The sequence below is a fragment of the Myxine glutinosa genome, chromosome 4 (genome assembly GCF_964187855.1).
Source record: "Myxine glutinosa chromosome 4, kmMyxGlut1.1, whole genome shotgun sequence".
Lineage (NCBI taxonomy): Eukaryota > Metazoa > Chordata > Myxini > Myxiniformes > Myxinidae > Myxine > Myxine glutinosa.
Genome location: NC_136264.1, coordinates 198,193,966 through 198,214,237, shown reverse-complemented (window position 1 = coordinate 198,214,237; position 20,272 = coordinate 198,193,966). Strand labels below are relative to the sequence as shown.

The window sequence follows — 20,272 nt, the reverse complement described above, 5'->3', positions numbered from 1 at the left end:
TTTACGGTGCTGAGCAAAGCTCCAGTTTCCCATCCAGCAGTGCGGATGCTTTCTGGGAAACACGATCTATAGCGCAGGCTTATTTTGGCGTCACCAGATGTGCTCTTTAAGGCTATGTCCGAGAGACGGACGTCATCCAGGAATCACCATACAAATACAAGTGGTGGACCCAGTATGGCAAAATATCTTAAAAAGTTGTGGACGGATTCGGACGAAATTTAGTGGAGATGTTGGGTACACGTGACAAGGACAAAATGATTCGATTTTGGTGAAGACCTGGATCTGGATCCGATAATTTTTAAACGATTCTTCACCATTGAAAGATAGTGCAAAAAAAAACAAAAAAAACGTCATTTTGCACGTTATCTCAAAGTTGTGGATAGATTCGGACAAAACTTGGTGGACAGGTTGGGTGTGTGACAGGGAAGAATCGATTCCATTTTGGTGAAGATTCGTGTACGGATCTCGATCAGAAAATTTCTTTCAGCGATTGGGCTAAAACCGATATATATAGTCAGGTTCACGATGTTAACAAATATAATTTCGTTCAAAATTTTGGGAGATTAGCAAACCTGTACATTTTTGGAATCATCAGAGCATGGAGAATCCGAAAATCAATGTTGGCATTTGCACAGACACCTGCATGGCCGCCATTTTGGATTTTCAAAATGGCCGCCATAAAATACATATTGTCGTGCGAATGCCTCCGGTTAATACCAGGGACCATGGAAGACCAGAACGCCAGAACGGCTTCAACGGAGGCGACGATCAATACGGATTGTACAATCAAACGCGGGAAGAGAAGAAGGGAAGAACAACAAGTGGGAGCGCATAACTGTGGAAGGCGAACGAACTCAAACAAAACCAGATTTGTGGGGAATGAAAAATAATACAAGGGTTTATTGTAATAAAAGGTAGGGACAGGAAAACGCGATACTAAATAAAAGTCCTACATTGGGATGTCCCCACAACTCACTTCAGAAACGAACAAGGGAAGATGAATTAATAAAAGGAAACGTCGTGTACTTGTAAATGTGGGGTGTGGGTGCAGCCTTATCTCGCCTGTCGTCTTGTATTGTCTGCCGTCCAAACACGGCTCCGTTCGGCCCCGCTCGCGCACCACCAGGCCTCGCTCCAAGCTCCAATCGATCGCACACCATGAGGTCCCTCGCTCCGAAAGCACTGCTCCAAGCACCACGCAGATGGCGAGCCAAGACGACCAGGACCTCTCAAGACCAAGAGGAAAAGCGCAGAGAGCACAAGACAGCCAGGGAGGGACGTGCTGCGCAAGATAGTTCGAACTGCAAGAGAGACAGACGTGCTGCGCAAGCAAGAAGAGCCGGATGTGCAAGACGGAAAATGTCATTCGGCGCGCCCCTATATAACCTTGCGGCGATGACGTCAGCCTTGGCGCACCACCAACCAGTGCCTTCCACTGAATCACAGGCCTGCAGCGTGGTGATAGCTCGTGTCACTCGATGTGGCTAGGCCTGCCGGAGGTGTAGCTGGCTGCGGCCCATGCGGCGGTGTCCCGAACTGGTCTCCTGCCTGTTCTCTTCCGAAGTCCTTATCAGGGAAGGAAATTATTTAATGTTGTACTAAGAGCCTGTCTAAGTGTTTATGTTGGTGTGCATTGCCATAAGGGATGAAGGTTTGACTACCAGGTTTGACACACAGGGGCTATCTTTAATCCCTAACTACCTAGCACACGAACATCCTGGTATGTTCACAAGCAGACATCTTAACCCAACAAACCGGACTAAACATACAGAACTTATTAAAGGTAGATTCCCTATCGGGACAGTCGAAGCATGTTACCTATTCAGATCTACCTGACTAGATATTGCTTTACCCTACCGACATAACAATATTTTGCGCTATCTCGGCTTCTAGTCAACCTAGAAACTTAAATCCATACCAGGATGTTCGTGTGCTTCTAGTCAACCTAGAAACTTAATTAAATATGCTAATCCTATGTTTTCTGGGTCAAGGAATCCAATAAAGGCCTCAAAATAGTGCTCAGGATTATAGAAAAGCAACAAACAAAGGTAATTGAAAACCATTGTCTATATATTTGTGATATAACTGTATTACATAATCTATATATATAAAACACAGTTTGTGTGTGTAATGTTACCGATAGACTCCTAAACGGAGAGGCTTACGTGCTTGATATTTGACATAGATATGGCCATTGAGCGTGGGACGAACATGGCCGAACTCAAAATATTTTACGATCCATATTTTTTATTCATATTTACCTCAGGGCATTTCAGCGAAGTACCCGCTAATCTCAGCCGGTTCCAGAGCAGCTCGCTGATTCGCTCAGAGCGATCACGTGATGTTCCATTCCCGCCGCCAGACTGATTCGCTCAGAGCGATCACGTGATGTTCCATCCCGTCACACGTCACTTCACCTTTTATGCGATCGTGTTTTGTATCGATTTTGTGCGATATGAATTAAATGTCTTTGAAACAGCTGCGAAACGTCTTTCCACAACCCTTCCGTAACCGATTGGAGCAGTTTCTTGCCGCACAAAACGAGATCCGCGAAGCGAGTTGGTCGAGTCGTGCTGACCAAGATGGCGACATGGCGGCTTCACTTTTCACTGAGTATGAGCGTTCTATATATATTCAATTCAGTGCGCCCGTGATTTGTGGCATAGACATGACCATTGGGCCTTCACGGTGTAATTTGTGCGAGGCTTTTGTCCGAGTGAGCTTGAGTCGAGAGGGCGAATGTACGGGTTGGGAATGTACGGGTCTCCCTTCCCCCGCCCGGCAACGCCGGTACTGGAGGATGTCACAGGATCGGTGAGTCTCCAAAATCCGCTTCGTGCTGTTGCGAATATGCAGGACTATGTCCGATTGTTGTGCTGCTCTCCGACCATGAGAACTGCAACGTCATTGTTGACTGGCCATCCCCTTCCCTCCCCCATCCCCCCTCCATCCCCCCTTCCCTTCCCCCTCCACCCTACCCCTCCCCTTCTCCCCTCCCCCTCCATTTCCCCCCCCTCCACCATTTTCCCCCTCCCCCCTCCCCCTCACTTCCCCCTTCCCCCTCCACCCTACCCCCTCCCCTTCTCCCCTCCCCCTCCCTTTTCCCCCTCCCCTCCCCCACCCCCTCCCTTTTCCCCCTCCCCTCCCCCACCCTTCTCCCCTCCCCCCCTCTTCTCCCCTCCCCCCCCCGTTCCCCTCCCCTCCCCTCCCCCGCCCAGCAATGCCGGGTACTTCTGCCGGGCCCCCCTCCCCCTCCCCTCCCACCCCCATCCCACCCCCCTCCCACTCCTTCCCCCCTCCCATCCCTCACCCTCCCATCCCTCACCCTCCCCATCCCCCCCTCTTCCCTCTCCCCCCTCCCCTCCTCTCCCCCCTCCCACCCCCTCCCATCCCTCATCCTCCCCATCCCCCCCTCTTCTCCCCTCTCCCCCTCCCCCTCCCACTCTTCTCCCCTCCCCCCCGTTCCCCTCCCCTCCCCTCCCCTCCCCCGCCCGGCAATGCCGGGTACTTCTGCTAGTACATGATATTGCAAGTCCTTTGAAGTTATAGGTATGGGTTTATAAAGCAAGAAAGCAGCCTTGTTAGTATCAGATTGAACTATAAGTCCTATACACAGGATCTACTAGGTCTATACCGTTCAGGAATATGCTTTTACAGATCTTCATCACTGTCCTGAGTGTCATTTTGGCAAAGGTGTCTACGCAAATGTAAACATTAATTTTTGGATTCCTCATGCTCTGAATATTCCAAAAATGTATAATTTTGCTAATCTCCAAAAATTTTGAACGAAAAAACATAGTGAACCTGACTAATAGTAGGATGTCTCAAAAAGTGAGGGACGGATTCGGACAAAACTTTGTGGACAAGTTGGGTGTGTGAGCAGGACGAATCGATTCGATTTTGGTAAAGATCTAAATACTGATCTGGATACCAGGATTTTAAAAATTCACAAGTTAATCATTTTCATTTTAATCATTTAAGTCATTTTATCAACAGAGGATCTCTGAGATGCGTACGATGGATTTCAAGAAGCGTGTGACAAAAAGTACAACTTCACTTCATAACGACATATCTGTGACACAAAGCGACCGCCAAGGGTAAGCCTCCACAATCTAATAATGGCACTTGCAATCTAATGACGGTCATATTTTTTTAATGGATTACCATATGACCTCCACTGTATAAATTAAAATAGAGTGCAAACTAGAACGGCACTCGGTAGAGAGCACACCTCCACCAGGCTGAACAGATTAAGTTTTGTTTCCCACTGATAGGCCAGATCTGGATTCGGACCTGAACCAAAATCTAATCGGCCTGTTCTTGTCACCAAACCAAATCGTCCACCAACTTGTCATAACTCGTCCGTAACTTTATTTAAATATCATGCTATATATCGCTTTTCACCCGATCTCTCAATGGTGAAGAATCACTAAAAAATAAAACAATTTTTGTATCCGAATCCATATTCAGATCGTCCACAAAAACCGAATCGATTAGTCCTTGTCACACACACAACCTGTCCACAAAGAGTCGTCCAAATCCTGGACCGTAACTTTTTGAGATATCCTGCTATGTATCGTTTTTGGCCCAATACAAGTTGTTATCAGCTGTATGTTATCGGCTGTATGGCTTCATGCCTTCATGGCACACCTCCAGGCTGCTTCGGACAAATTAGGCCAGGTTTCTTAAAACAGTAGTATTGTTTTCATAATAATAATAGTGTTAATTATAATAATCTATATAATAATAGCGTAAGGACTCGACTTTGTTATCCCTTTTACGCCGCACCCAGTGACCCGATGCCCACGGCACTAATGGATTTATGATCTACGAATCGCGCTCTTTGTTTATCACGTACAGCCATACTCGAAAAATCTGAATTGGCCGATGTTGGGGCCCAAAAGCATCCGATTAACTGCCGATACGACGCCATCTTACGACGCCATCGTAGTGGCGTCTGCTGGGCGAAGGCGAAGCAAGCCGTCCGCTGATTGGACAGGCGAAGGCGAAAGCAAGCCGTCCACTGAGTGGACAATCCAGAGCATACATTTGTGCCGGTGTCGGCGATCGTTGTTCATATACGCACTCTTCATTCTCATCTTTCTTCCTAACTCTTACTCGGACAAGCAAATCCCCTATGCCATCCATAATGGTACACTCTATCCATACACCACATCCTCCCTTCCATGGATGTTCCACGGGTTTCGGCTAGTATAGTAAATATAATCGTAACACTGCAATCGCTTTGTCGTTATTGCAAAGTTTCTAAATTGAAGCAGTGTATGGTTTGTTCATTGTTGACTCAAAATGGTTCATGGAGGTTACGGATATGGTGTGAGAAATGGACAAGGTGAAAGGATTTTGGAGTTTGCTGAAGGAGCTGATTTGTTGATATATAATACTCAGTTCCAGAAAGAGGATAATAAGCTTGTTACATACATGTCAGGTGGGTCGACGACAACCGTTGACTACCTGATGGTGCGTAGGCGAGATAGGGGGCACCTCCGGGACACAAAGGTGATCCCGGGGGAGGAGGCTGTTTCACAGCACCACTTGGTTGTCTGCGACATAAGGGTGAAAGGTGCGAGGAGAGCTCGGCGAGTGAAGTACCAACCGAGAATGAAGGTGTGGAGGTTGAAAGAGGTGACAGTGAGGGGGGCATTAAAAGAGAGGCTGAGTATGGCAGAGGATGATGTGGTTGAGCTTGAAAGTGGTTGGATGTCAATGAAAGATAGTCTTTTGGGAGCCGTTGGTGAGGTATGTGGATGGACTAAAGGCACTCGAAAACATGGTGGTGGGATGATGAATTTGGAAAGAGGATTGACGAGAAGAGGAAGAAGTTCAAGGAGTGGCAGAAGGCGAAGGGTACGGGGGCAGAAAAGGCAGAGCATGAAGGTTATAAGGCAGCCAAGAAGGCTGCAAAGAAAGAGGTAGCAAAGGCGCAGGAGGCATGTAGGAAAATGTTTGGAGAACGCTTGGATTCGGAAGAGGGTCAGAGAGCAGTATTCGGGATTGCAAAGCAGATAGCGAAAGAGAGGTGTGATGTGATGGGGGTGAGTTGCTTGAAGGATGAAGTGGGACAAATCGTTGTGGACCCAATGGAATTAAAGGAAGATGGAAAAGATATATGGAAATGCTGTTGAATACAGAGAATGAGTGGGATGGCAACATAGAGAGTAACCCAGTTTTAGGACCGGCAGAGAAGATAACTGAGAAGGAAGTTGAGGAAGCGATAAAAGCAACGAAGGGTAGAAAAGCGGGAGGGCCGACGGGAGTTGTGGGAGATATGTTGAAGGCAGCAGGAAGTTGGGGTGTGAAGAGAATGACAGAGATCTGTAATTTGGTGGTGAAAGAAGGCCGCATTCCAGTGGATTGGGAACCGAGGACCCTCGCCCCTCTATACAAGGGGAATGGTGACCCTCTGGACTGTGGCTCGTATCGAGTGATAAAGTTATTGGAGCATGGAATGAAGGTATTGGAAAGGGTGTTGGAGAGGAGGATAAGGAAGAAGGGAAAAGAGCCTGTGATTGATGCTGTGAAGAGAAACAGGTTGAGATGGTTTGGTCATGTGTCGAGGAAGGATGAAAGTGACTGGTTGAGAAGAGTGATGGAAATGAATGTTGAAGGAAGTAGAGGACGGGGAAGACCGAGAAAGACTTGGCCAAAGATGGTGGAAGAAGAAATGCGGGCAAGGGGTTTAACAAGGGGAGATGCAGAAAATAGGGCAAAATGGAGAAGATCGTCATGGGGACCGCAAGGCTAACCCCCGCTCTAGCAGGGAAAATGGCCATAAAATGCCTGTTGTTGTTTTGTGTATTGTTGACTCAAAACATAGAATAAACAGGTGTCTCAATGCAAAAAAATGTGGCCAGACGGAAGCCTCTCCTCAGTCAAAGACACACGAAAGCCCGCTTGGAGTTTGCAAAAAAGCTCCTGAAGGACTCTCAGACTGTGAGAAAAAAGATTCTGTGGTCTGATGAAACCAAGATTGAACTGTTTGGCTTCCGTCTGGCCACTCTGCCATCAAGCCCAGATCGGTGGAGTGTTGCAGTGATGGTTGTCCATCTGGAAGTTTCTCCCATCTCCAAAAAGGATCTCTGGAGCGCAGCCAGAGCGACCATCGGGTTCTTGCTCACCTCTCTTACCAAGGCCCTTCTACCCCGATTGCTCAGTTTGGCCGGGCGGCCAGCTCTATGAAGAGTCCTGGTTGTTCCAAACTTCTTCCATTTAAGAATTATGGAGGCCACTGTGCTCTTGGGAATCTTCAATGCAGCAGAAATGTTTTTGTAGGCTTCCCCAGATCTGTGCCTCGACACAATCCTGTCTCTGAGCTCTGCAGGCAGTTCCTTCGATCTCATGGCTTGGTTTTTGCTCTGATATGCATTGTCAGCTGTGAGACCTTATATAGACAGGTGTGTGCCTTTCCAAATCATGTCCAATCAATTGAATTTACCACAGGTGGACTCCAATCAAGGTGTAGAAACATCTCAAAGATGATCAAGAGAAATGGGAGGCACCTGAGCTAAATTTCAAGTGTCATAGCAAAGGGTCTGAATACTTATGTCAATGTGATATTTCAGTTTTTTCTTTTTAATAAATTTGCAAAACTTTGTAAAATCCTGTTTTCTCTTTGTCATTATGGGGTATTGAGTGTAGATTAATGAGGGAAAAAATGAATTTAAACGATTTCAGCATAAGGCTGCAACATAACAAAATGTGAAAAAAGTGAAAGGGGTCTGAATACTTTCTGAATGCACTGTAAATTAAGCGTAAATGTGCTTTGCGGGAGGGCAACGTCGTTCCGATTCGACAAACCTGTCAAGTTGTGGTAAAACATGTAAAAATGTCTGCAATTATGTCATGACCTTAAAATTAGGTCAAAGACAAAAAAAAATTGGTCAACCTACATTGGGTGGCCCCATTATTGATGCAAAATTTCATTCAGAAAGTCCCAGCCAGATCCGAGATACAGATCAGGTATTGACAGAAAAAAAGAAAACCTAAGTGGTGCTTTGGTACTCCTTGGGGTCAAAGAAACTCTGAGGTACCATTAAAAACTGGGGGCACTAATTGTAGACATAAACCCTACAACAGGTATAAGCCTTCCCCTATCCTTTGGATATTCACTCCCATCCTTTAACTTCCCAGTCACTAAAAAATAACCTCACCTCAACTACCCTGACAGCAAACTCTGCTAAAGATTTTAAATTCATGCAGAGAAACCAAAGATACAGCTTGGAATGAAGTGAAAAGTAACCTGGACTTCTAAAAAAACAAGTACGGGGTATATAAAAATGCCAAAAAATGCAGCCAATGTAAAGAGAAGAAGAAGAAGAATAGGGAGATGGAGGAGTAAGGGAAGGAGGAGTAGGAGGATGAGGAAGAGAAGGACAAGGAATTAAGTAATGTTGAGAAAGTAATGAGGATGAAGAGGAAGTAGAAAGGAAGAGGATTAGGTAAAGAATGGAGAAGAGGAGGAAGAAGAAGGAAAATGAAGAAGAATATCGCTCAAATTGGAGAAAAGGTGAAAATCTTTGAAGGCAAACTCAAATTTGAGAAAATGATACTTTGGGCATCGTAAGGGGCCTCGTGCCATATTTAAACATCTCACTGCAAGGATAAGAGCCAGTGACAAACAAACAGCAAATAAGCAAAGCTAGCAAAATATCAAATGACCAAAGGCATCGACTTCCTATGAGGAAATCACACAAAAGATTTTAAATGCTGATACAGACACCACAGCAGAAACGCTGGCCCTTTGAAAGTGGTATGGCGTGCATGCAGCAAAGCGATAGGCAAGAGGATGCCTTCGGTAGTTACAAGCCAAACCAAACGCTGTAAACTCCCAAGTTGCACCAACGCGCATCAATCCACACGAACGAGGAGTGGATCAAAAGGTTCTGAGAACCAAACGTTACAGATTGTATAAAAGACAATGTGCTGTTGTGCAGTTCATAAACTCCCTGCTGGTGTTCCGCGTCTTTTGGCCAATCGATTCCCAAGAAATAGCATTTTCCCGAGTAGCCTCCAAATCATTATTTCCATAATGTTGGTGAACGATTGATTCATTGTCCGCAAAGCTGCCCCGGTGGCATACATGGATGTGAACTTCTGAACCACCCACCTAAGGCCTTGACCTGGCTTGAAAGATTATCCGTATCGACATCTCAAGTCTCACCATCGAATTATAGGTGGGTGACGCATCGGTAACGGATATTGGGGAAATATTATTTGAGGCCGCTCAGGGAATCGCATTTCTTGGCATTTGATTCATTGACATTTCATTCAAAATGTGGTACAAAATTGTAGAGAAAAGGTCGGTTTAACAAAGAAACCATCTGCGACTTGTCGTCATCATCATCATCATCATCATCATCTTGGAACTGGTTCCAGGCTGGATGGTGAGGGTGTGTTGACCTCGTCGTAGGTGGAATTCATGTACGAGTTGTTTTCAAGCGGTTCATAACCGACTTGTAGTAAAAAAAGTTTCTTTGAAGAAAGTTAGTCCATCCATAAAATGTCTGAAATTGAGGTTTGGAAGTTGTTCGTTTGCATTTTCCAATCCCAGCTGCCCGAGATGACATCCTTGGAAAACCTTTGATGTGATGCAGTATTCCTATTGCCATTCAATAACTTTACATCTGCACCTCTCGGGGAAACTGGAGTCTGGAGCCTTCACTCTGAAATGAGTTGTTGTTTTTCTTTCATATTCGGAACATGCATGCAATAACGTCTGGGCAAGAAACACGTCAAATTATTTTGGGATCGGAGCCAAATGTCACGGGACACTAATTAATTTCCAAATTTCAGCAATTTTTAATGCAACTTAAAGGAGAAAATAATACAAGATTGTATATGCATCCAAGAACCATAATTAATATATATACACTCCACAATCGCCACAACAAACACACAACTTTGAATTATTTATTTATATGCATTCACTTTTACCATCACTACAGACATACCACCTTTAATTATATATACACTTTACTATCCCACATCCTACTCACAACTTTGAATTATTTATTTATTTGTATACACTTTACCATCACCGCTGCCTACATACCACCTTGAATTATATATATTCACTCGTAGAGTACGAGTACCCACCTTCTGGGCGATCTTGTTCCAAGCACGCAACACGTTCTTCTGACACGTACCTTTACTTGGGTGGTGTATAGGCAGCTGTAAGCTCCCTCAATCGCTCCCGAAAAAAATAAAAAATACCTGGTTATGGCAAAAACATGCCATACCAACATACCATCATCACTCCCAACATACCACCTTAAATTATTTCTTTGTATACACTTTACCATCATATCTGCAGACATACCACCTTAAATTATTTTAAAATATACCCTTCACCTTTCAACAACCTTTATTTATTTAGTCATTTGAAAGCAAAATGTACACGTCCCATTTTTAAGGTATGGTTGAGGGCAGTGTCCTCGATGAGGACATCCATCTTTGTTTTCTCTCGAAGTACAATTATTCAATTTGCCACCAATACATTACTTGAAACTTTCATGGTCGGGAATTGTTTAAAAGTACGACCTTATAGTCGCAAATGAAAATACATATTTTTTTTGTTTGTTTCTTGGAATGTCATACACTCATTAATATGCATACTCGGTCAGATATATTTGATAAGAAGAACATGAGGGAGAATAAAAGAAAAAACAAGTATTTTTGAAATCCTAAATGTCAAATTAATATAGAGCAACTGTTCAGCCAATCAGCGTTTGTGCCACAACATTACGTACATCCATTTAATTTGGCTTCAAACATAGTGTTCACACATTTGCCGATCTTCATAAGGTTTATGCGTTTGTTCTTCTTCTCCAAAGATGCTAAACCCTGTCATGTGAACTTTCCAAGAGCTCTCCATTGGTTTCAGTCTTCAAAAGTATTAATTTTGAAATACTAAATGTGCATGTGTTGGTGTGGGGGAAATGGCATACTCATTACAATGATTACACTGTCTTGTGATAGACTTAAAAGGCCTCTGTGCAAATAAATAAATAAATAACTACACATTTATACAACAGGAAGCACAAGGAGCATCCCAAATAGAGAAAAGTGTCAGAAAAAAAAGGAGGAAAACATCTGTGAGAATCTCAGATTTAAACATTTCCCCGGGGAAGCGTGCCCTCGAAGCTCCCTAAAGCTCAGCACCTCCCGGCCCCGCAAAATTTTCCATTGGGCTTACAACTCCCTTCAAGGCTCGACCCCTGGTAGGAATACGTCCTTGCCCTGCAGGTAATACTGGATACAAGTACAAGCACCTCCAAAGAGCCTTTGAAGATTGCAATATTCAAGTTAAATTTGTGGAATTAAAATCAAATTAATATCATGGATGTGTGGCTGGGCCTTGGGCAAGTGAGTTTCAACACAACAAGCAAACTACAGATACATTGTTTCAAATCTGTTTTGTTGTCATGAGACTACTGAATTTTGCAAGACTGCAATATTGCAATAAAAAAATTACAATTCTTTATACAGACCAAGCACGGGGGTTCACTACCCAGCCTGGTCTCAATTTCTAACGGATCCCGTGAGCTAATAGCATGAGCTCTTGATCGGTCAATTAACAAAAAGCATAAATGCACTGAATACTTATGGTTATGCATACATTTACCCTTTCAGCGATTCCTTCTTTGTGCTTCTCTTTGTAGATTCGCAGTCTCGGTAGGCACAGAGTGGCATAGTCCTGCTCCTCGAACCCCACGAGCAGCACACCGTGAAAGGCTAGGCGACATGCGTTGGCATGGATGTCTGTGTCTAGGCGGGACGCAATAACCTTACACCTGTGAGGGCACGCCACTGGTCGCACAAACTCCAGCAGGACCCAATACGGCTTGTGGGCATGACCAGCAGTTGCAGAACTTCCATTACTGGCCTAAGTAGAAGACAAGAACAACGAAAGACAAAGCATGTAACAATGCAGAATAGCACCAGGGTACTGTCGGCCTATTTAGATTACTGTAGATCTGAGAAGCAGTGAAGACTCACCCGATGACACACAGACAGATTACAAATAGCCTCTGCCATACCACCGAGAAAGGGTGAAGCGAATAAATAATAGCACGACTCTGGGACTAGCTTTTGTAAAACTGTCCACGTGAGATAAACCAATCTTATCTGACTCATTCTGAAAGTCGCCCAAACCAATCATTAGAATATTAAATGGACTTCTTATATTTCAACAGAACTATCGCTCATTGCAAAGTGTGCTGTGGTTTTTTTACCCAACGCACACGAAGCAAACAGCTGGGTTAAGCAATTGGTTCACTTTTGTCTGTCTGCAAATGTCAGTTTACGACTGAGAAACAACCTCATTTCAATAGAATGTTATATTTTGAACACTAATCGGAAAACTAACTTGTAGATTCACTTTAACAGTTCTTTGGCTCTGAATTTGTCCTGATCGGGCATGCGCAGAGAGGAGTAAGATAATATTGTTACTCTGTCTTCCTGTCTGGCAGAAAAACAAAATAGAAAATCATTCCAAACAGGAAACTTACCGTTTTTAGGGACATCATAAAGGACACAAACAACAGGCACGACAAACTAATGTAATGTGTTAAATAACGTGATGTATAAGACGCTGCATAAACGGCGGTAAACTTCAGAATTTTTTTTTCTACAACCTTTTAAATATTTAGTTTATTTAAATTGAATTATATATTTGAACTTTGTAGAACACAAATCATCTTTTTGGCACTTTCAAAACCCTTCTGTTCAATTACGGCATTTTACTTCATCTCGACCAATCAGCAGACCCTGCCAATGTCCTTGTTTTTCGAGACTACACGGGGTAAGGTGTTCTATGAATTCTCTAGTTGTTATCTTTGATAATTGGTGAGAAAGAGGATCACTAAAGAGCTTTTCTTCAAAAAGTATCAGGTTTATCAATGGCGGCACAAGCACCAGCCACGCAAAAAGTACTGGGGAGTGGAAGGAGGCATTTGAGAAACATGGGCTGAAAATGAGCATGGAGAAGACGGAGGTGATGTGGATCGGGCAGCAGAGAAAAAAAATGAATATCAGGTTAGAGGGGAATGAGATCAGACAGGGAAATAGGTTGGAGTATCTGGGGGAAACAGTCACTAGGGACGGTAATTCAAAGGCAAAGGTGTGGAGGAGGATTTAAATTGGTACAAATGCATGGAGGGGTGTGGACTGTGGAGGGTGTAATGGCAGACACAAAGATACCAAGGAGATGGAAAGGAAAGGTTCTGATGTCGTGCGTAACGCCGCCCTACTTTTACGGTCTGGAGACGGTGGCACTGACAGAGAGACAACAACAGAGGCTGCCGGTTTGTGAGAACAATTGGGTCAGGATGATTGTGGGAGTGAAGAGAGTGGATAGAAGGAGAATGGATGAACTGAGGGAGGAGATTGGTGTGCAGATGAGCTTGACGTGGAGATTGGTGAAATTCTGGCTGGGATGGGCTGGACATTTGGTGCGGATGGGGGAAGAGAGAATGGCAAAGAAAACGAATAGGTTGAGTGAACAAGGTCAGAGGAAAAGAGGTAGACTATGGTTGAGATGGAAGGATTTTATACGGAGGGATATTAGTAACGTGGGGGTGGTCGGAGAGTAGAGAGAGTTGGCTGAGGAAAGGGACTAGTGGAGGAGTATCGTGGTCAAGGCAGGGCAGAAGCTTGGTGCCATTGGACCTCACCCCTTATAAGGGGAACAGGAGGAGGAGAAGAAGAATAAGTGCTACTTGCTTGTTCTGTCAGCTTATGCTGCCACCTAGTGTGTAGGTAAAGTCAGCTGACTAATATGGTGGTGTAATTAAAGGATGCACGTTGAACACATCTGGATCGCATTTCAACACTCATACACAAGAATATTTTTTACCTCTAACATCACCAAACCGCAGCGCAGCGGAAATATAGTTTTATGACGGAATACAATTTCAATCGATTTGGGCCCATTTATTTTTGATCCCACCTCGTGCAAATATGGTGGAGTCTTTGATCCCTCCTGTTCCGCAGAGCGATGGTCTGACCACCTGGCTCCCCTGTGCTTATGTAATTAACATATGACCCCATACACCAAAACAAGTAATGGGAAACTTGCAGTATCAGAAGTCGAGTGTACTGAGTTTAGATTGATATAATTAACTATTCATTTTTACAATGAAACAAACTCACCATGAATGGCCAAACCATGTGCCCATACTTTTATATACAATATATCCAGAGTACTGGTCCAAAGGCCTACAGTTCAGAAAGAAACCACATATTTGAAATGTAAAAGCATCCCCTCCAAAGGATCGCATGAGCAGAGATGCATTTCCTGTTGGCGCGAAACAAGACACCACTTTTAGTCGGGTCAATCGCTGTTGAAAATGTAGTGCAAGGCTTGTCAGCTGACATGTCTTCATGCTTACGGTGAACTGTCTTATTGCCAAACATAATTTCACAAGAAAATCAAAAACAAAAATCTAGGCTCTTGGAACAGCGAGGTGACAGAGGTCATAAAGTACCATACGGACAGTGGGGCAACAAAAAATGCAACAAGGAAATTAAGGACCGAGTAAAGAGGAAAGAGAGGAAGGGAGGAAACACAAACATGGAAGCAAGAGGTTTGGATGAGGAAGAGTTAATGGGAGTAGAAAAGATTGCGGATCGGGATGGCCAGGGGTGGCGGGGGGGGGGGGGCATTGGGGGTAGGCATGAGATGGTGGCGCACCACCAATATGAAGTCTTGTAGTGCAATTGAGATTGATCAGCCTCTATTGGGAAGGGTGGGATTGATGAACCTATAAAATGCAGTTCCTTAAACAAGATAAACAAGGAAGGTATGTCGTAAACCTGAATTTTGAGAGTTTTGCCATATGGGAATTCCTGAAAGAACTAATGTGTTCTGGAGGAGATGGGAAGGCCTTTGCTCATGCCTCAATGCACAAGATGCAAATATTAACTATAGCAAAGTAATTTCCAGTTGAAAGATCACCATTGATCTCTACTAAGCAAATGGAATGTTAAAAGTTTGTCGTTAAATACCTGATCGGATGCATCTTTTCCTTCCCCGTATTCCTCGACATACCGATAGTCGCTGGAAAAATTGAACTCCGAAGCATTAAGATCTGGGTCGGGAAGGTCGTGCGCAGGGGCAAAGAATGTGGCACGAGCAAGCACCGTGTCATGGCCGATGGTGGTGTGGAAGCTGGCACGTGTGCGGAGGGTGCCACGGAAGTAAGGGACTCTCCGTACAGTCGCAATGGCGGCGTAGACACAACGCAAAGATCCGGGTGAGCAAACTAGGCCGCGTTCAAGCATGCCAGGGTCGAACTGCGTTACACAGATACCCAACCGATCCCCTTGGATCGCATGGTCCACGGGTTGCCGAAACATCTGGAGCGATTTGACCTTTTTGGTAACCTGTCAAAAGAAAGGTACAAAAAGACAATTAGAGGCTTGCTAGGCTTAAAAGAAAATCTAATTTGAATGTATCATAGGGTAGGGAAAGAAATGTTGAAATTTACTACAACAGTGAAGACCCCTCCTTGTGGACGGCTTAATTCCCTTACTTTTATGATGCCTATGGCCTATTATATTATCCCCACACATTTAGAAAACAAATCGGGGGATACTGTAATCGGCTCTGTCTTTCTGTCTGTCTGTCTGTCCATCCGTCACGCTACCACCACATGGCAAGAAGGTGCAAGAGCAGTATCATTTTTGGCCCCGACCCCTGGGGCCTTGGGGTCGGGTCAAATACCAAAAAATGCAACTACGACCACATTTTAAAACATTTTTGCAGTGCGTGAAATCAATATTGGGGGACACATTAAATATGTAACGACCCCCAAGTTCATGCCCTTGAGTCACAAGGGTCAAAAACAGAAGATTTTGTTAACTCAAAATTTGATATTGGGTCATTCCTGGTGGAACTTTTGCCACCTTTCAACTTTGCTTTCAGTGGGAAGGGTGGGGATTTGTGATGGTGTGCCACCGATCTCACTCTACTTACGAGTTGTAATACCGGCTTCCACTAGGTGGTGCTGCAAGATACACATTTAGATCGAGAGATTTGGGCTGTTGCCCCAACCCTGAACTATCTTTTTTTTTTTAAATCGTCTAAATCCAACACCCTGTGCCTACCACCGGTTTTCAACTTGTTCCATTCAGAGGTTCAGTTCTCTTAATGTTCCCACTTCTGGGCGTATCAATATTTTTACTGCCTAAAAGCTTTCCATACATGTACAGAGTGGCCACAGTCCCATTGTATAATAGTGTGTCCTGTTATTTGTTTTATTTGTTTTCCAGGTACGGCTTCAGCATGACGGACACCAGTGAGTACACGATAGAAGAGAGACTGATTACGTGTGTTTGGGTTTACAACCGCACGAGAGGAGCAAGTTTTGAAGACATAATGGCAAGATTTTCGCAGATGTTCGATAAGCCAGCTCCTATGCGTGAAACGATGCGGGCATGGGAGAGGAAGGCTTTTTCAACAGGGAGTGTCCTTGATTTGACTTGATTTAGAGCAAAGCTCTTCTGCAAAGATTTCCCACCATTAAATCAAGACGAAGCGTATTTTTTTAGGATGAGTGTGCTATTCACCTCAGCAATGAATCCAGGAATGTTTATTTTTGGTGCAAAGAAAATTCTCATTTTTATGAGGATATTAAACAGCATCCTTTTTTTAATGAAATTTTTGATTTCACAAAGCTCGGTACAAGTGTGTGTCTACCCTCGGGAGAGCCAGGAAACAATATCTCTCGACACTCAAGACTGAACTCTCAAACCTGTCTCCCTCCTCCAAATCCTGGTGGCGTCTGGTCAAATCTGTTTCTGGTGTTTGTTCCCCTTCCATCCCCTCCCTTACCTCAAATGGCTACACAGCTGACACAGCACGTGAAAAAGCGGATTGCCTCAACTCTGTTTGCCTCAAAATATTGTGTCCCGAACCCATCTCTCTCTGTACCCACCTTTCCCAGTCGAACCCAGCTGCTCCTGGACTCTGTGTCCTTCTCTCCTGACAAGGTGGAGAAGTTTCTGTCAAACCTCGACTCTAATTCTGCAAATGCACCAGACAGCATCAGCCCACGGGTCCTAAAATCCTGCTCTGCCGCTCTATCTCACCCTCTCTCTGTTCTCTTCACCCTCTCTTTTGCTCAAGGTCATCTGCCATCTGCTTGGAAATCAGCAAACATTACCGCTTTACACAAAAAGGTGCAAAAACAGATCCTTGTACAGACCAATCAGCCTGCTTCCAAAAATCAGCAAGGTCATGCAATTAATCATCGCTTCTGACATCAAATCCTTCCTCTTCTCCAATGGATTGATCTTGGATCATCAATTTGGATTCAGACCAGGTCATTCTACTCTGGACATGCTGCTTCTGCTGTCTCAACAATGGATGGAGGTCCTTAATGCCAAACAGGAAATCAGAGCTGTCTCACTTGACATATCAAATGCCTTCGATATGGTCTGGCACCCCGCTCTGCTCACCAAACTCTCCTCCTATGGTATCCATGGAAATCTCCACGCATGGCTTGCGGACTTCCTCTCTGCTCATAGTCAACGTGTAGCCCTGAATGGATTTCTCTCATCTCCCCTTCTTGTTCAGGCTGGAGTTCCCCAAGGCAGTGTTCTGGGCCCTGTGCTTTTTCTGGTCTTCATCAATGATCTCTCTGACTCTCTGGAAAATCCTCTCTATCTCTTTTCTGATGACTCCACTCTGCCACTCCATACCTCATCTCTCAGATCGGCAGTCTGCAGCCTCCTCACTCTCTGCAGACCAGGACAAAATCACAGACTGGTCAAACAAGTGGAACATGTCTTTCAATCCTGACAAATCTCACACTCTTACCATGTCTCTCCGAAATGACCGACTGGACTCCCATCTACTTTCTGAACAATCCTCTCCAAGAAGTTCTGTCACTCAAGCTTTTGGGTCTCACTATCTGCCATGAACTTTCCTGGGAAAAACCACATTTCCAAGCTGGCCTACAAAGCCAGTCGCTGACTGGTCAATTGTCATCCTCCATCGTGCGAAGTCCTTCCTTGTCACACCTGAGCTCCTCACCACATACAAGGCTTTCATCCGCAGCTCAATAAAATACTGTTCTCCCCTCTGGATTGGTACTCCAGCCTCACACCTAGCTCGGCTTCACGCTGGTGAAACCAAAGCTTTCACAATCATTGGAATCTCCCGTGATGAAGCTAACTCTGAGGGCCTTTCACACGCTCACCGAAGGCAGGTTTGTTGGTCTTTCTGTGTTCTACAGACTCCTCTCCGGCCGAGGTCCTCCAGCTCTGTCTGTGCTCTGTCCCTCAAATATTCCTACAGGTCACACAAGATCTGCCTGCAACCCTCTTATGGTTAAACTGCCAAAATCAAGACTGTCTATTCACCTTCACTCTTTCATTCCTCTTTTCTCCCACCTCTGGAACAAACTCCCTCACTCTCTTCAATCCCACTCCTCCATCCAGGTCCTTAAAACAGCTGTATACCACCATCTCTTTTCCTCCCTCATCCAAAACCTTGATCTTTTCTACCCCTGTTAATTCACCCCAGATCCACTCCCTCCCTCCCACAGATCTCCCGATGTCCCTACTCTCAAATGTTGTACTTGTGTGCTTCCCTCTCTCTCCCCATCATGTCTCCCGTTGCCTTTATCATATGTTTTATGTGTCAGTTTGTCTTTTTTTGATTAATGGTAGCTCTTACACGAGCCGAGATCTTGTATGCAAAAAAAAAAAAAAAAAAAAAAATCCTCCTCATGTCATTATGTGGACAGCAATTTCAGAAGATCACTTGATAGGGCCATATTGTTTCAATACAAGTGTCAATCACACTGCTTATTTTAACATGCTTCAGATGTGGTTTGTTCCACAACTGCGTGAGAGAGGTCTCGAGGCAACAGCTATCCTGCAACTTGATGGTGCACCAGCACATTATGCTCTTGCAGTTAGAGAATATATCGACGACAAATTCAGTGGACAATGGATTGGACTTGGATCTGAGATAGTGTCACCTCCTCGAAGTCCGGACTTAACAACATGTGACAACTCGCTTTGGGGCATTGTGAAAGAGGAAATTTCTCATCTCCGCCTAACAACAGTGGAAGACCCCAAAACAGCTGTCAGGGCTGTTTTTATGACCTCCAACCCTCAACATGGAAGAAGATGTCCAGAAGAACATGGAGAAAAATTCAAATTTGTGCGGAGAATGGAGGGGAGCACACAGATAAATTCTAACTGAATTCTAACTGCGTGCATAGGGACTTTGTGGCCACTTTGTGCACTGTACAGTACACCCGAAGCACAAGCACCTGTTTTCAATTCAATATGTCTAATGGTTCAGGAGTGCTTCCAATAAAATCAAACACACAAACAGTGTGATAGATGCCCCCTTCTACGATACATATGGTTTTCATGCAGAGAATTGGGGTATTTTATTACTTTTAACACACATGACACTGGGAGCAGCGCTATACATTACACTTTTAAATAAAGAACTTGCGTCATCCATCCACAATCATGAAAGATTGTCATTCATCTATAATAATGTGAATAAGCTATTGTTCTGACATTTGTTTCTTCCTGCAAGTACCGCACGAGAAGCCATTTTTAATCAGATCAGTTTGTGCTGAAAATATATCGCAAGGCCGCACCAGCTCCGACACAGTCGTTCTTACGGTGAAATATGCCCGTGTAGAGTCAGGGAAGTTTTTCTCAAATCGGGCGGAAAGCGGAAAGAAAGATTTTTTTCTTATTCAGCAGAAATATTGTGATGTTGGAGTGTTCAGGTGGCAAAGACTCAAGCAAACATGATACCGACAGTAACAGACAACATGTGCACCTTAAGCGCTGGGATCTCAATGGTATCGTGAAGCGACAGGCCTCCAGAAAGCACCGTACCAGTCATGACTGTACCCTGGCCACGCACTGAGAAGCAGTGGTCCACGGCCATAAGAAAGGGCCCCTTAGAATCACGCTGTGGCAGCTCCACCTGTGCTAATAGCAGCTGCACACGTACAGGGGGTTCTCAATGGGTTATACAGCCATGGCCAAAAACATTGCCACCCTTGCACTTTTTTCAAATAACTCACAATTTTCTCTAAAAATAAGTTGAAATTGACAAAAGTATTGAGTCTGCACAATTCTTTATTTCACTGTTAATATTACAGAACTTTTGTTTTTGATTCAGAACTTAATATATCCGTTTAAATCAGGAAATAAAAAGAAATGGCATTGACAAAATTATTGACACCCGAGACTTAATATTTGGTAGCACAGC

At 44.3% G+C, this 20,272-nt stretch overlaps 1 protein-coding gene across 4 annotated transcripts in view; it reads right to left on the bottom strand.

Moving 5' to 3' along the window:
• The window catches only part of EEFSEC (eukaryotic elongation factor, selenocysteine-tRNA specific), a 65,981-nt gene that overhangs the window by 15,695 nt on the left and 30,014 nt on the right, over positions 1 to 20,272 (bottom strand). For 2 of the 4 annotated variants that reach the window (XM_068114227.2, XM_068114230.2), the window contains exons 5-7: positions 19,835 to 19,999; positions 15,025 to 15,402; positions 11,642 to 11,902 (exon numbers count right to left, since the gene is read on the bottom strand). In XM_068114227.2, the coding sequence (XP_067970328.2) occupies positions 11,642 to 11,902; positions 15,025 to 15,402; positions 19,835 to 19,999 (804 nt within the window). Of the gene's footprint in view, positions 1 to 1,180; positions 1,567 to 11,641; positions 11,903 to 15,024; positions 15,403 to 19,834; positions 20,000 to 20,272 lie in introns of those variants that run through there. The other 2 variants (XM_078776862.1, XM_068114229.2) reach the window with 2 other exon arrangements.